This window comes from Bos taurus, chromosome 7, assembly GCF_002263795.3.
Source record: "Bos taurus isolate L1 Dominette 01449 registration number 42190680 breed Hereford chromosome 7, ARS-UCD2.0, whole genome shotgun sequence".
NCBI lineage: Eukaryota > Metazoa > Chordata > Mammalia > Artiodactyla > Bovidae > Bos > Bos taurus.
In genome coordinates this window covers 57,666,261-57,683,069 of record NC_037334.1, presented here as the reverse complement: position 1 = coordinate 57,683,069, position 16,809 = coordinate 57,666,261, and the positions used below count along the sequence as shown (strand labels likewise).

The 16,809-nt window shown below is 34.5% G+C and overlaps 1 protein-coding gene across 15 annotated transcripts in view; it reads right to left on the bottom strand.

Moving 5' to 3' along the window:
- The window catches only part of TCERG1 (transcription elongation regulator 1), a 51,794-nt gene that overhangs the window by 15,424 nt on the left and 19,561 nt on the right, over positions 1–16,809 (bottom strand). For 9 of the 15 annotated variants that reach the window (XR_009495286.1, XM_005209619.5, XM_005209621.5 and 6 more), the window contains 9 exons: positions 16,277–16,477; positions 15,454–15,566; positions 14,431–14,519; positions 7,289–7,449; positions 6,145–6,201; positions 5,934–6,000; positions 4,829–4,879; positions 3,333–3,468; positions 2,424–2,513 (listed from right to left, as the gene is read on the bottom strand). Coding sequence is in view for 14 of the 15 variants with exons in the window: in XM_005209619.5 (XP_005209676.2) it covers positions 2,424–2,513; positions 3,333–3,468; positions 4,829–4,879; positions 5,934–6,000; positions 6,145–6,201; positions 7,289–7,449; positions 14,431–14,519; positions 15,454–15,566; positions 16,277–16,477 (965 nt within the window). In the remaining variant the exon portion in view is untranslated. The remainder of the gene's footprint in view (positions 1–2,423; positions 2,514–3,332; positions 3,469–4,828; positions 4,880–5,933; positions 6,001–6,144; positions 6,202–7,288; positions 7,450–14,430; positions 14,520–15,453; positions 15,567–16,276; positions 16,478–16,809) is intronic. The other 6 variants (XM_059888772.1, XM_059888774.1, XM_002689280.6 and 3 more) reach the window with 1 other exon arrangement.

Genomic DNA, 16,809 nt, shown 5'->3' with positions numbered 1-16,809 from the left:
TAAAATCAGAGACTCCTTCACTAGCTCGAGAATTGACAGCACCAGACACCCATGAAGTAAGGACACAGTACAGCTATAACAAAGATTTTGAAAAAGCAGTTTAATCACTAGATCCCCCTTGCCAACTTTATGTATCTGGGGCACTTGTGAAACTCAGTAAAAGGCAAGGAGTGATTTTAGAAAGCAAGGGTTAGCAAATCACAATCTGTTGGCCAAATCTGGCCTGCTGCCTGTTTCTATACAGCCCAAGAAGAGTTCTGATATTTTTAAAGGTGGGGGAAAAATTGAAAACTTAATTACACATAAAATTAAATGAAGTTCAAATTTCAGTGTCTACTCATTCCTTTACATAAATCTACAGGTGTTCTCACATTACAACAGCAGAGTTACCAATTATGACAGAGACCGCATAGCCCACAAAACCTAAAGTATTTATTATCTAATCCTTTATGTTAAAATTTTGCTGACCCTTCCTCTAAAAGGCAAAATCGTCTCTGGACTGCGAGAACATAAATTAGGATTGAGGTGTACTAGATTGAGAAAACATACGTTATCAAGACACAGTCCTTATCCAGGATCTCACCAGCTTAAAAATGACCTGCTCTAGAGGATCTCAATAAACCAGCTGAAATCATCCCACAGAAAGGCAGTTTTCAACCTCAGCACTGACCAGACCATGTTCAGAAGCATCCCTGGCCAACAGATGCCAGCAGCCCTCCCTCACTGGGGCAAACTAAGATGTCCTCCAGTGTAAAAAAAACCCTGGTTGAGAACCACTGTTCTACAGTAAAGCCCAAACTCATAAGAGCCCACCCAGATGCTAAGAGAGCCCAAAGAGCATTTTAGTGCCTTGCTCTTAAACATTAGCAGTCAGGGTCTACAAAGACATCTAAGCAAACTCTCAAACATGAAAGTCCCCAGGTTGTGGTAGGAAAAGACAGATGGTAAAATAATTTTAGATGAGAGTTCTGAGTGCTACTGAGAGTAATGAAGGCAAAGAGGTTAATCAGAAGGCATCTGGGCAAGTATCTGAACATAAATGATTTAGTAAGCTATGCAAACACCTGGGGGAAGAACACTCCAGGAAGAGGGACTAGTAAGCATCAGAATATTCCAGTACTGGCCAAGGCATATCAGTGTCAGTGAATAAATGAACATAAGAGTCTTGAGAAGTATGCAGATATGAGTATATAGAGAATCTTACAGCCATGAAAATTTTATTCTAACTAAAACAGTAAGCAGTGCACATTTTTCAAGCAACAGAATACTGCCTTAATTTGTCATTTAAATTTTAAGATTAGTCTGGCTGCTGTGTGGAATAAGAACTTGACTACAGAGGACAGAAAGAATGGAGGAGGCAAGGAGTTCAGTTAGGCACCACAATCAGAGTATTTTGAATTAGGGTTTAGTGAGGGAAATGGTAAATAAGAGGTTGGATTTAGAAAAGGTTTTGGAGGTAGATCGTGCTGATAAGACTTGAAATGCACAGTGGGGAAAACTAAAAAATCAAGGCTAATTTACAGGTTCTGATAGGGCCATCAAATGAGTGAAAATGAGACCATCACACACAAAGCGTTTAAAATAAAAAAGACTACTGTGCATGAAATACAGGTGTAAATACATATGGAAAGTCATGTCTTCCTGTTTCAAGTCTCAAATACATTTCTGACATAGTGTAAACTTCCTCTTTTCATAAAAAGTCTATGATTAGACCTAAATTATTTCAACCATTAAATTATAAATATGGAAGATGAACACTACTTCTACCAAATGCAATTGTGTACCTCAACAGCACTACAGCAAGTGGTTCAACATACTCAACGTTTTACACAGATCAGTGTCAGGGTGGTCCAGGTAATTCAGAAAAGTTCGCAGTGTGCAATACTTTAGAGGAAGCATTCACCATGAAATATATATCACTGAATCACAATGGGAATAAACAGCAGCTCAGTAATAAGGCAACTCTAGTTCTTATAATTCTAGTTCAGTAGAGACCTGAAGTACCCATTAAGTTAATTATGAAAAGACATCCTAACAGCTGCCACTTAACAGATGTATATGTAGAGCGTGTGAGATAAAACATGCTGAGTCTTGTCTATCTACAATACAGACATATATATGTATACACTGACACATAATAGTTGGGAAGGGTCAAACACTGGAACTATCAGTTTGGAAGAATTGCCCAGTAAAAATTAATAAATGTACATGAGCTGATTTTGAAACCTTTGTGTAACATCAGTATATATGAAACGTAAGGACAAAATGTTCATGAGGCAAAAGCCATGTCCATAATGGCAAAAATATCCAAGTATTTCTGAGGCAGAAATGTCCACACAGAGGGTCACTAAGGTATGAAACGGTTCAATTTAAAAGTTATGCTGGCAAGGGATATACATTTCTTACTGTTATTTTCATTTTACCTGTTTTCTCTCTTTAGGATTGAGCAATAAGTACCGAGGATCAAAAACTATCTTGTGCAACTCCTTCTCCCATGTTGAAAAAGCAGACACCTTTAAAATAAAAAAATGTATTGCCTCATAAATTAAGTTGGCTCTAAAAACTGAAAGGTCATATAATTTTTGCTTGAAATCTATGGGACGTCTACTTAAAAAGGACACATAATAAAAACCATACTGCAATTTCCATCACTAATAAATGACAAGCAGTGGGAGGCTAGGCAAAAGCAAATTTCCACACTAATTGGCTCTGAACATTTCTATATTATATAGAAGTAACACACTTAATTACTCATTAAAATAACTACTACTGTGTGACATTTTAAAAATCAGTACATCAGAAAAAGCCTTGAAGATTTGCATTTTGATTTCCCAAGCTTGCTCTAATCTTGTGAACAATGTTGTGATGTAAAGTTGAACAATTTTACTTACTCAAATGAATCTGTGAATATAATCAAAAGGTTGAAATCCCTTCTCAATTAAGCTTCATTAATAGTAATATCATAAAGTACCAGTACTCCTTTAACCAAAAGCCATTCTGTAGATATTAAAAGAATCACATTTACCTTACCTATCCCGAGTAGTCCGTCATTCTGTAATGTTAATACTCGTCATATTACTCACCAAAATTTAATGACCCAATAAATGTTAAATGTTATTTGTACTTAAAAGGATAATAAAATGGCATTGAGTTAAAACATAATATAATTAGCCAAGAAAACGGCTATCTGAAAAAGAGCACAGTGATTTGACAGGCTTCCCTTATCCCGCCCCCACGACATGAGCACTAACCTTAGATTTGACCTTTTAGCAAGACATATTTATATTACTTATACAAAACAGAAATATCTCCCCCAAAGATTGTTTTCTGACCCCTCTCTCTAGCAGCATGTCCTTGAACTGCTTCATTCGGGCCTCCAGAGGGACAATGGCCCTTTCTCGGGCAGCTTTAATTTCAGCTTCCATGGCAGCTTCTTTCTCTGAATCAATGTCTTTATTATCGTCTCTCCTATAAAAAAGAAAATGCAGGCATCAACTGACAAAATATTAATATATAATCTTACTAAAATCTTAAAATCACTGGAATATTCAAGACTCACTACTGAGCAGAATATTTTTGGCAAAAACAAATTATACTGAGCTTTTCAAATCAACTCTAAGGGATAAGCAACTTTCATTATAATAATAAAGTTACAATGAGCTTCTAACGATGTTACAGTGGCTACATTGTTAGGAAAGAAAAATACCTTTAATATGCTGTCTCTCCCTGATACTACTTGATACACAAAATAAACGACCTTACTTAAAAACAAAACTTATCCAATAATGCAATAAACTCTAAGTGTTAGAATCAAACAGCATAGAATATAATTTTTAGTTTTTGAAATGATATAGGAAAAACAGTATTTTCCAAAATGTTTTTACATTATAAATGCATACGATTTTTAATCTAACAAAAATTGGTAAAAGTCTTATTAATCTCAAATATTTATTTTGAAAATAAAATATCTGCAGATTTGGCCAAGTGGATTATGTGAGATATATACCTTACCTACCTGACATTTTTTTTACTCACTTTCTGGGTGATAAGTTGAGATTTAAGTTGAAGGACAGGTCCCAGAGAGCAACATAGGCCCCGGAGTAGTTAGGTGGAATTAGAACTGTTCATCAATGACTAAACTACTTCTTGTTTCTCCAAAAATGCACCTCAGGGCTAAGGGCAACCCTGCTGTTGTACAGTACTCAGGTGAGATTGTGAACATGAAATTAAGTCACCTCTCAAACATCTGCCCTATGAAGAAGGCCCATTCATGTGAATAATCAAAAAAAGTAATTCAGTAATATTCAGGTGTGTTAAAGCAGATCTTCCATCTTAAATTCGATCTGCTTTGTATACAAATAAAATTGGTTCATATTTCCTGCATAAACTTAAGGGAATTAGAAAAACAGAACATTAGGAAATTCAAAATCATGCTATATAGGGAAATGAAGGTAGCCCAGGAGATTTAAATGGAACTAAGGCTACCCCACAAATATGGTGAGAGGTATTTAGCAATTTAGGGAATGAATCAAAAATAGAAGATATAATCCGTGACCTGCAGGAACTTAGCGAGATAGTCTGTGACCTAAGATATGCACAAAACAAACAGGTAAAAGCAATTTGCCAAACAATATACCCTCTTATAATAATTTATTTAAGAACTATTTATATAAAGAGTTAAAAGACAAGAAATACAACTAATGAAAACAAATAACCTTTACAGAATTATACTAAATGAAAATGTCACAATACAAACTATCACTATCTATCTCAATAAAAGAAATAAAAGAAAAACTAAGCCAGGAAAAACAGGCTTTTAGCTTTGTACCTAAATAGAGAAGCTCGGGCAATCCACATAAAGGACTTCTTTGACATTCTCCTGATAAAAGCAGTTAAAAACCTTACAGAGTTGTCTATAAGAACAAACAATTAAAAACAACCTAAAAGTTTAACATTGTAGGAACATCCAAAATCATGGTACATAAACAGAATGAATACAGTCATTTATAATAATTAACACAAATTCTTATTAGAACACAAATTCAGTTGATTACAACTAATAAAAAATACATTTGGTCAAGAACTAAAAAGTCAACTGTAAAATTTCAAACAGCTGTTGTTACTGTGGTCAATTATGAGTCACACTTTAATATCTTAATTTCTTTAACACTGTTGCCAATAAAGAAACTTTTTTTAAAAAAGAAACACCCTTAACAGGGGTTGTCTTACTGATTTCTTTGCCATAATTTGGCTGCATTCAATCTGTCCTCAGATAAGGACTATGATAAACCAATCCATAGTAATGTCTTCAAACTTTCCTTCTTGCTGCTAAATAATGGTCCCATGCCTCCCCCACTCATATACAAACACCTTCTACCCCACCCATTCACCCCCCATAATTAGTAACATTCATATTTTACTGCACACTGGTCAAACTAAGGCTTCCGTTTATACCACTCTCTCTCTCTCAGAGCACTTTCTAATAATAATAGCCTCAAGGGTTCCCTCTTCAACAAGTAATGACCACGGATACAAGGACTAAGTGAAGTGACAAGTATATAAAAAGAGAGGGAAGTCTGGGTCTACATTTATCAGGTTTTTGGAACGGTATCTGTTGGGGTCTACATTAGGAAGGAAACTTTTTTTTATAAAATTCAGGTGTAATGAATTTCTAAAAACAATTTATCATAATAATGTCATTTGGCTTCATAATACATATTTAAATAACCAAAACTCTCCCACATCTAGAAACAGAAGGGACACCATTTCTACAACCTAAAGCAAGGCTTAGTCATAGGCCTAAAGAGAGCAATCGTAACTTCTGCTTCCTAACACACACACATTACCTGTCCTAATCATGAACTGACTGTAGCCTAATCATCTTTTAAGGGTAAAAATCTACCTAAATTACATAAACTATAAGTATTACTTACTTCCGTTTTTTGGCTTTAACAGGTTCATCTTCATTCATTTCTTCCATTAATTCTTGTTCTTCTTTAACTATAAGAAAATTTAATTTAACTGTCAGAATAAAAATAAGCAAGCAACAATTTAAATATTTAGGTATGAATCCTTCTGCTAACCACTACTGGAACACTTGTGTCAGCAGTATTTTTTTAAAGCTGCAACTTATAGCTCACTCACTTGCACTCATAGAGAACTGCCACTTTTGGATGGACAGCATTGTCGGGGTTGGGTGCCCTGGCAAAAAAAATTTCAAAAATTATGAATAGTTTATACGCATATATTACACAATCTTTTATTTAATAAAATTACTCCTTAACTATATATCTATAACACTTCTTTATAAAACATTAAACAAATCATGATAATTCTACAACTCCTCTATTAATCTTCCCTTTACATTAAACTTGACTCATTCTGAAATTTTTATTAACATAAAATTTATCAAATAAATGAATATTGTATTCATTTATCAATAAGTGAATATTTATCAAATAAATGAATAAAACCCTTATACCTTTTGCACCAGGTAGACCAAGTTCCAATAATTTGGAAATCACTAGCAAGCAGAAAATGTACCATGTGTATACATATAATCTATGAAGATTTCTCAATTATTATAAATGATATATTAGGATTTGTTTCAACTAAAGTATTAAATGAGTCATTTATCATGCTTCTATACTATATAAAGGGTTTTTAAAAAAACACAATCAATACCATGTCAAATTTTCAATAAAAATTATATACAAATATTTATATTTATTATATATCTTATATATTGAAAGGCTGTCTGAGGGTAAGGTGAATTAAAAGATTATCTCTTAATAAGGTGCAGGCGTCTCTCTAGTCCCAGGAAAAAGGTTTACCTCCCTAAATTTCATCAAGTTTAAAGTACTGCAGTTTTAGTTAGCCAAATTTTAATAAACAATATTTTAAAAATACTCTGCACAGCTTAATTATTTCAAAATATGTAACACTAATCACAAAAGGTGCTGAAAGGCTCACTGAGGAGCATTTTAGTACTATTAATAAGAATGAAGCAAGCATCAGCAGCACCAACATATCTTGGATTAACTGACAACCTTGAAAATAACAAGGTGTTTTTAAAATACATACAATAAATATTTTACAAACCATAATTTTATCCAAATTCTCTATTTTTTAATTATATGAACTCAATCTAGAAGAGCAGTCTACATTCCATTTCTCAAATACTCCTTTCCTTATATTTCTTGAAAATAAGACTTCTAAACTGCCTATTTTCCATAAAAATGTTAAAAGAATATTAAAATTAGAGGATAAATCCTAATTTAAGACTTACTTAGTTTCTTCACTTCTTCCATTCCTTTTTTATGAGGGGGCTCTTGAATAATTTTGTCAACATCTGCCCTTCCAATCAGATCATCGGGTCGGTCCCACATAGAAAGACGGGTGGTAGGATTATAAAAGAAGACCCTCTCATCACCAGTCCAAACAACACACCTAGGAATAGATTCAAACATTTTCTTATGTTATGCAACATATTTTATAGTTAGGTCTTTTAATGCCATCCAATCAAAAGGGGAGGTGGTGGTGGTGGGCAAGGACACATTCATATTATCATTTCTTACAGAGAACCAAATATGATTTTCAGAACAGAAGAGGTGACTGGCTATGGGTTAAGTAAAAGAGCAACTCAACATATTAACAGAAAACTAGGAAAAGCAAAACATTGATGATCAGAATTCAGAGTGCTCAGGAACATACATGTCTGGCACACTCAATGTTAACCTATCACAAAAGATGAGCCTAACAGCAGATAATAATACTATTAAGCAGCTCTAAAGCTCAAGAACACACCACAGCATCTGACCTATTACATAATACTTACTATTTCTTACCAAACCAGACAGACTACAAACTCAAATGCAATTATTTATGAAGCTTTTAATAACTGACTGTATCAAGTATTTAAAAATAAAAGCACCTATTGTGCTATGGCACTGTAGCCCAGCACAACCCACTGTTCCTATTAATTACAACTAGAAACTCAGCAACAATATAGAAAAAAACAAGTACATAAGAACTCTCTAAGGTTTAAAAAAAAAAAAAAACACACAGATATGGAGTCAAAATTTAGAGAAGCAAGGGTATAAATTTCCCCACCCTCAAACCTCTGCTGAGGCCTCTGGTTGCACAGTAATAGTAGCACAGGCAGCTAAAACTAAGAGAAATCAGGTCTTTATGACCAGATAATCAAAGTTAATCAACAGCTGCCAAGCTCAAGGTGACCTAGATGTTAAAATTAATCAGACAAAGCCTCTATTATTGAAATAATCAAACACTTTACAGCAGCAATTATAATTACACTTAATGAGATAAAGAAAAACAAAACAAAGATAAGCCAAAACTTGAAATGAAAGAAGACAGAGGTTCTCAGCAGAGAAACTGTTAAAAAAGAAAAAAAAAAAAAAAAAAAGAATGGTGTTTCAGGAACCTATGGGACTATATCAAAATGCCCAACAGACATGTCACTGGGATCCCAGAAGAGAATATTGGGGCAGAAAAAATTTAAAGACAAAATGGCCCAAAGATATCTCCAATTTTCGTAGAAGACATAAATACTAAGGAAGTTCAGTGAACCCCAAACAGAACAGACTTCAAGAAAATCATTTTTAGACACAACATAAACAGATGGAAATCGAATATAAAGAAAAATCCTCGAGAGCAGCTAACAAAAAGTATGGCAGAAAACAAACAGGGAAATAAGTCCAGGGACTGTGGATTTCCTACCAGAAACCACAGAGGCAAAAATACATTAAAACAACATCATTAAAGTCCGGGAAAAAAAAGAAATCCAACCTAGAATCCCATACAGAGCAAAAACATCCTTCAGGAACAAAGGAAAAGAAGATAGTCTCAATGAAGGGAAACTAAGAGATTTCATTTCTATCAGAATTACCCTGTAAGAAAGTTTTTCGGGCTGAAAGGAAATGATACCTAAAAAACTACCAAACAAAAAAGCACCGGGACCTTTAGTAACGAAGGGAAAAAAACAGAAATGGAAAATATCAAAGATTTTTTTCCTCTTAAGTTCTTCAAAATATGTATGAAAAATCATGAACAATGCATGTTGGGGTTTTCAATGTATGTAATAGTAATACATATGACAACTGCAACATAAAGGTCAGTAGGTACGAGGTTAAAAAAGAACCTATATGAAAATAAGGCTCCCACATTTTATGTGAAGTGCTACAATAATAACTCTAAGTAGGCTATGATGGTTAAGTGGGTATATTATAATACAAGAAAAACTAAAAATTAATGCAAAGAGATATCACCCGAAAGCCAAGAGATAAATTATTAAATGGAATGCTAGAAAATGTTCAAATAATTCAAACGAAGGGAGTAAAGGGCAAATGGAGGAACAAAAATAGAGAAGACAGAAAACAAATAACAGATTTAAATCCAACCAAAAGTTACACTCATGTTAACAGCCTAAACACTCCAATTTAAAAAGCAAGAATTGACAAAGTGAGTAAAAACACAAGACACTACTATAAGCTGTTTTAAGAGACAAACTAAACATAAAATTATAGAAAGTTTGAAAGTAAATGGTGGAAAAAGCACAAGACAAAGGGTATTATGAGAGAGAAATAGGGTCTTTTCATAATGATTAAAAAAAAAAGACAATCAAGAACATGTAACAACTATAAAACATATATAATAAGCCAGTTTACAGAGCTTAAAAGTAGATGAAATAGGCAATTCCACTATTACAATAGATTAACAGAACTCTCTCAACAACTGCCAGACCAACCAAACCCTAAAACTAACAGTACCAAGAAAGACCACCTGGTGAACAATTTAAAAAAAGTCTTAATGAACTTGAAAGTATCAAAACCAAAGGAAGCGCATTCTCTGACCACAGGACAATTAAATCAGTACAAGTGAAATACACAGAAAAAACTCAAATTAAGGAACTGAAACAAAAGACTTCTAAATAATGAGTGAGTCAAAGACAAAAATCAAAAGTAAATTTTATCATAAAAATTGAATGGCAATGAAAATACAACACATCAAAATTTGTAGGCTGGTGCTAAAGCAGGGCTTAAAAGGAAACTATGTTAAGCTTTAAATGATAAGAAAAGAACACTAATAACTTAAGAGTAATTTCATAATTACTAGAAAAAGAAGCTAGAAAAAGTATAAAGTAAACCCAAAGTAATCAGAAAAAAGGAAATAAGAGTGGGCAAGAGTGGAGGGGCCCAACCACCCTAAAACTTGTGGTCTTAATGAAAGACCAGAAAACAGGCAAACTTTTGGCTTGACTGGTCCTGAATAGAGAACAAATCACCACTATGTGGAAAGAAAAAGGGGTATCACCACAGAGCATAGACATTTAAAGAATATTAAGAGAATAATAATAACAGAAACATTCAAAGGATACTAAGAAAATAATTAGAACAAATTCAACTTACACAAAATAAGCAAATTTCCTGAAAAATACAACTTAACCAAAGACAACAGAAGAAACAACAGCAAAAAAAATGGTCCTATAGCTATTAAAGAAGTTTAAATTGTTACGAAAACTCTTCCCCCCAAAAAAACTCTGACCACGGATGATTTGTTAATTCTATAAAACCTTAATGAAAAAATATTATCTTACAAACTTTTTCAGTAAATAGAGGAATAGAAATCACCAGTCACCATCCAACTCATTTCCTGAAACCAGCAAAACCCTAATACCAAAATCCAACAAAAACATTACAAAAGAAACTTATAGATTCAGAGGCCACAAGCAGAGATGCAAAAATACTCAGTAAAATATTAGCAAATCAAATCCAACAATACATTAAAAAGATTAATCTACCATGATTAAGGTTTATTACAGAAATGCAAAGTTAAACAATCAAAATTCAGAGTAATTCTCCATATTAAAAGAATGTAAGAGAAAAACATTTCAAAAGATGCAGATTTATGATAAAAACATTATCAAATTTTTTAAAAACCATATAAGCTACTATTATATCTGATGTAAAAGACTGAATTTCTTCCCCTACATGGAGAATAAGGCAGGGACGTTCATTTTTTCTACTTAACATTGCACTGATACAACAGTCCTAGCAACAAGAATAATTACACTGGAATTTTTTTCTTGGTATTTCAGAGCATAGGTTTGACTTTATTTTACTTTTTTTTTTTTTAAGAATAAAGAGGGATCAAAAATTAGAAATTTTCTAGGTTCAGTAAACTTTAGTTTCTGATTCTAAGAAAGTTTTTAATGTTTTGACAAAACAAAAATCTTTTAAGGTCATGGAGACTTGTAACTTTTCCAATTGGTTACTAAGACTGCATCACAAAGATTTAGCATGCCGTAAAGGCAGAGGAACCAGAGATCAAATTGCCAACATCTGCTGGATCAGAGAAAAAGCAAGAGAACTGCAGAAAAACATCTACTTCTGCTTCATTGGCTACGCTAAAGCCTCTGACTGTGAATCACAACAAACTGTGGGATAGGAATACCAGACCACCTTACCTGCCTCCTGAGAAACCTGTGTGCAGGTCAAGAAGCAACAGTTAGAACCGGACATGGAATAACGGACGGGTTCCAAACTGGGAAAGGAGAACGTCCAGGCTGAATACAGTCACCCTGCTTTTTTAATTTATATGCAGAGTACATCACGAGAAATATTGGACTAGATGAAGCACAAGCTGGAATTAAAGACTGCTGGGAGAAATAGTAATAACCTCAGATATGCAGATGACACCACCCTTATGGCAGAAAGCGATGAGGAACTAAAGAGCCTCTTGATCAAAGTGCAAGAGGAGAGTGAAAAAGTTGGCTTAAAAGTCAACATTCAAAAAATGAAGATCATGGCATCCGGTCCCATTACTTCATGGCAAATAGATGGGGAAACAATGGAATCAGTGAGAGACTTTATTTTTGGGGGCCCCAAAATCCCTGTAGATGGTGACAGCAGCCATGAAATTAAGACGCTTGTTCCTTGGAAGAAAAGCTATGACAAACATTGACAGCCTATTAAAAAGCAGAGACATTACTTTGCCAACAAAGGTCCATCTAGTCAAACCTATGGTTTTTCCAGTAGTCATGTATGAACATGAGAGCAGGACCATAAAGAAAGCTGAGCGCTGAAGAACTGCTGCTTTTGAACTATGGTGTTGGAGAAGATTCTTGAGAGTACCTTGGACTGCAAGGAGATCCAACCAATCTAAACCCAATCTAAAGGAAATCAACCCTGAATTTCACTGGAAGAACTGATGCTGAAGCTGAAGCTCCAATACTTTGGCCACCTAATAAGAGCGAACTCACTGGAAAAGACCCTGATGCTGGGAAAGACTGAAGGCAGGAGGAGAAGGGACGACAGAGGACGAGATGGTTGGATGGCATCACCGACTCAATGCACATGCATTTGAGCAAGACCCATAAGTGGTGAAGGACAGGAAAGCCTGGCTTGCTGCAGGCCATGGGGTCGCAAAGAGTCGGACATGACTGAGCAACTGAACAACGAAGTCTAAGTGAGGCTGCCTTTATTTGCCATTCACAATATGTTTGTAACCTGTGTTGGATTTTAACTTATGAAAAATTTATCTTTGAATTTACAGTATTTGAAATTTCATATTCACCTAGACTGGCATGGCGACTTTATTTTTATTTACACATTTATATCAATTAATGATTGATTAATTGATATAATTGATTAATCAATTAATGATTAATTGCTGATGCATTTCTTTAGTTTATTTCCATAGGTTTTTACTCAATATTATGAAAAAATTTAAATATACAGAATATTTAAAGAATGTCTCTAGAACAGTGAACATAATATACTGACCATCTAGATTTAGACTTAATATTTTATCATATATTCTTTATCATGCATCTATCCTTCCTCTATCTGCCAGTCTTATTTTTTCATCTATTAAATGATGCAGATTATCAGTACACTTCACCCTACTCACTTTATCATGCATATTATTAGCACAAGGTAGTTTTGTGACACAAGAATTCTTTGTCCATGTGTTGACTGCTTAGTTGTTTCTGACTCTCTGTGACCCCATGAATTGTAGCCCTCCAGGCTCCTCTGTCCATGGGGATTCTCCAGGCAAATAATACTGGAGTGGGGTTCCATGCCCTCCTCCAAGGGATGGAACCCAGGTCTCCTGCACTGAAGGTGGATTCTTTACCATCTGAGCCACCAGGGAAGCCCTGGTGACTCAAGAATTCTTTATCCATAGTCTATTAATTCTGAAATGTCCTGACAGCTTCTCACTCCACACTTACGACTCATACCACTGGAGCTGTATTAGCACACCTCGGTAGGAAAATAACCAGAAAAAATCTTAAACCGTCTTCAGTAATCATACCGTTGCTGACACTACTGGTCTTGTCTGTGGGAAAAGCAAATGAGCAAATATGCCAAAAGGCCAGGTTTTTCATACTCCACATTACTGGCATTTGGGCCAAATAATTAATTCTTACAGGGAGCTGCCCTGTATATGGTAGGGTGTTTAGGAGCAACCCAGGCCTATACCTACCACATGCCTTCCAGTTACGACAACCAAAAATGCCTGCACACTTTGCCCAATATCCACTTCAGGGAGGGGGAGGCTGAGGGGAGGAGGCCAAAATTACTTCTGGTTGAAAACCACTGATCTAGGCAAATCAGCAATGACCACTAAAATCACACACAAAAAAGGGACAACTAGATGCATCCTGAGGGAAAGGTCATCATCAGTTAGTTGGCCAAAAAGATCAAGCATAAATTTCATCATATCTCTATAACTGCCCGCTAAATTTACAGGAAATTCAGAATGGAGGATTCTATTTAAAAGTACCACCAGGATACAGTAATAAAACCCAGACTGTGGGATTCTATAGAACAAATAATAAAACCAAGGAGAAAAAAGGAAACCAAGTTGAAGGGGAATTTACACATTACAAGACTCAAGAAACAAGCCAACTCATTGCCATGAGTAGACCGAGTACAGATTAAATAGAATAGGGAAAGAAAGTCCTGATGTGGGGAGAGGAAGAAGAGAGAGAACCAAACAAAAAAAGGAAAGAAAAAACAGACTACTCAAAGTTAAGATAAAAAGATGTAATTTTACAAAGTTCTCTAAACATAATCATTTATGAGGATATATATAAAAGCGATTTTAAAACACTTCATAAATAAATAAACACTTCATAAATAAAAAAGGAGATTCAGGATCTTACAGTGGTTCAAATCTATAATTATAATCAGTAAATATTAATAGGGAGTTCTGTGAGAAGAGCAAGATACTGCAGCAGTTGAGTTTTAGGTTTGAGAATCCAAAATAAAACAACCAAAAAACATTCAGTATTTGACACATACTTTTTTTAAAGTACTTTCTCTACCTATTGTGTAATAATGTAATAATCAAACATGGCAATAAATAAATAAATAAAACAACTTACTAATTAAGTAACCTACATACCACGGAGTACCAGGAATAGGGGTAGTAGCTACTGGCTTTGCCTTCTGGGCAGCTTTTTCTTCCTCAGTCATCTCTTCTTCTTTGGGCTCCTATGGGAAATTGTATTACTCCCATTAAATTCATATCACAAAATTATACTTGAATATCCCACAAGCACAAGACTGCAAATACCTTAAAGTAAAACTAACATAATGTCTGTTGCTACCATACAGAGGGGAGACTCTGAATCAGAATTTCTAAATCTTTGCCCCTTAGGCAGAGCTGAATTCCATGACAGTAGAACCCACTGGCGTCCCAGATGGCACAGTGATAAAGAATTTCCTGCCAATGCAGGAGATACAAGTTTAATCCCTGGGTCTGGAAGATCCCCAGGAGTAGGAAAATGGCAACCCACTCCAGTATTCTTGCCTGGAAAATTCCATGGACAGAGGAGCCTGGTGGGCTACTGTCCATGGGGTTGCAAAGAGTTAGACATGACTGAGAAGGCACTCACATAGAAATATAGACCCCATCAGAAGATGTTTCTAACTTAGAGAGTCACTAACTATCTGTTTAGGAGTAGAAATAAAGAAAGGGGTATAGAATATTAGAGGAGATTTCTTCATTTAAGGTTGTTTCTTTTTCTGCTAAATTCCTTACTCAGCAGAATGTCCAAAAGCAGAGCTCTTTTAGTGTTGTTCAGAGATTATTCTATGCAAGAGAGGACAGGTAAAATACAATGAACAATCCCCAAATATGAAGTTGTACTTAAAATTATAACATGTAGCAATTTGTAAGTCAGGAGGAGACATCAGCTCTGGTCCAGGGGCCTTTCTTTCTAGAGGGGCTTTGGTTTCGTGTAAGAAATAATTTAATGAAATTTTCAAAGGGAAAATTGAATTACAAATTTCAAAGAACCCTAAAATTTCAGGGATCAGATTTACAGCAATTATCTAAAACAACAGTAAACAGATTTTCAGTTACCAGTACACTGTACCCAACAATCAACACTGGCTCTCATGTCAGTAGGAAATGGCCCTTTACCTCCTTTATCTCCTTTATTGGCTCTTCTTTAGGATCCTCTTCCTCCGTCTCCATTGGCAGAGGTTCTTCAGAAGGTTCTTTAATTGGCTCTTTAATCTTCTCCTCTAGTTTCTCTATTAAAAAATGGAGATAACATCACATAGTGGTTCTGATCTAACTTCTGATGAACACTGACACTAAGCAGTTAGGATATTCCATTTCTAGCTGTTAACCACAAAAATAAAACATTCTTCCTGTAATATCATTGACTTGAATCTAATGTCATGCTCAACTTCAAATACCTTGCTATACTAATTAGGAAACTGTCAGCAGAAAAGAACTACTGATTTCAGAAGGACATAAAGTCTTACATTCATATATCATTTTTGCTACAAATGAAAGGGATAACATACTAAAAAACAGAAACAGGGACTTGTGATTATAGAAAATAAGAGTCCTCTTCCTCCAAGGTTCCAACAGCCTAAAGTTTTTCTTCAGAACACACACAATACACACATTCCTTCCTGGTCACTACTATCAATTTCAGTAAGGGTGATAGTAATTCAACAGCTAATTAGGCAATTATGCAATTCCTGACAACAGTAAAAAATATATCTATTAGTGTGGACATATAATTTAATTTCTCTAAATGGTAAAATGACAGACAAACCTGTAAGCAGAACAACTGTGGCTTTTTAAATAAATACATTATCAATTCAGTGGAAATAAATAATCCAACACTATATAAATAGAAAATCCCTCAAATGTTTTAAAAAGGAATTAATTCAGAATTTCAAATACCATTCTATGTATACTATGTCCCACTAAGTCATTACAACTATACCTTTTTCTTTTAGCTCTTGGGGTTTTTCCCAGGTTGATTCTAATGTTCTATTATTATAATAATATGTCTTCCCATCTGCTGTTTTATATTCAGTCCACTCAGAAACTGCTGTTGCTCCAGCTAAGGTAGCAGGTGAAGCTGCAATAGCAACCTGGGGATGTATCATAGGTACGATAGGAGGGGCCATTCCTGGCAATACACCTAAAAGAAGAATAATAGAAAATATTAGATCCAAGTACCAAATTGTGATACAAAGTAAAACTTTAAAATATGAGCTGAATCTATTAAACATCAATAAATGAATGAGCCAACTGAAACAAAAAAAATCATATAAAATATTAATTACTTAAATCTGGCTTACTTCTAATGCCTAAATTCAATTAGATTCAGAAATTCAACCCAAGAAGTACCTTAAAGTCAGAAATTTGCGTCACACCTATAACGAAATCTTGATAAATCATAATAACATAAAACTATAAAAATGATAAATTCTCTAATTAATAGAAATATATTTTTATAAAGAATTTAAGTTC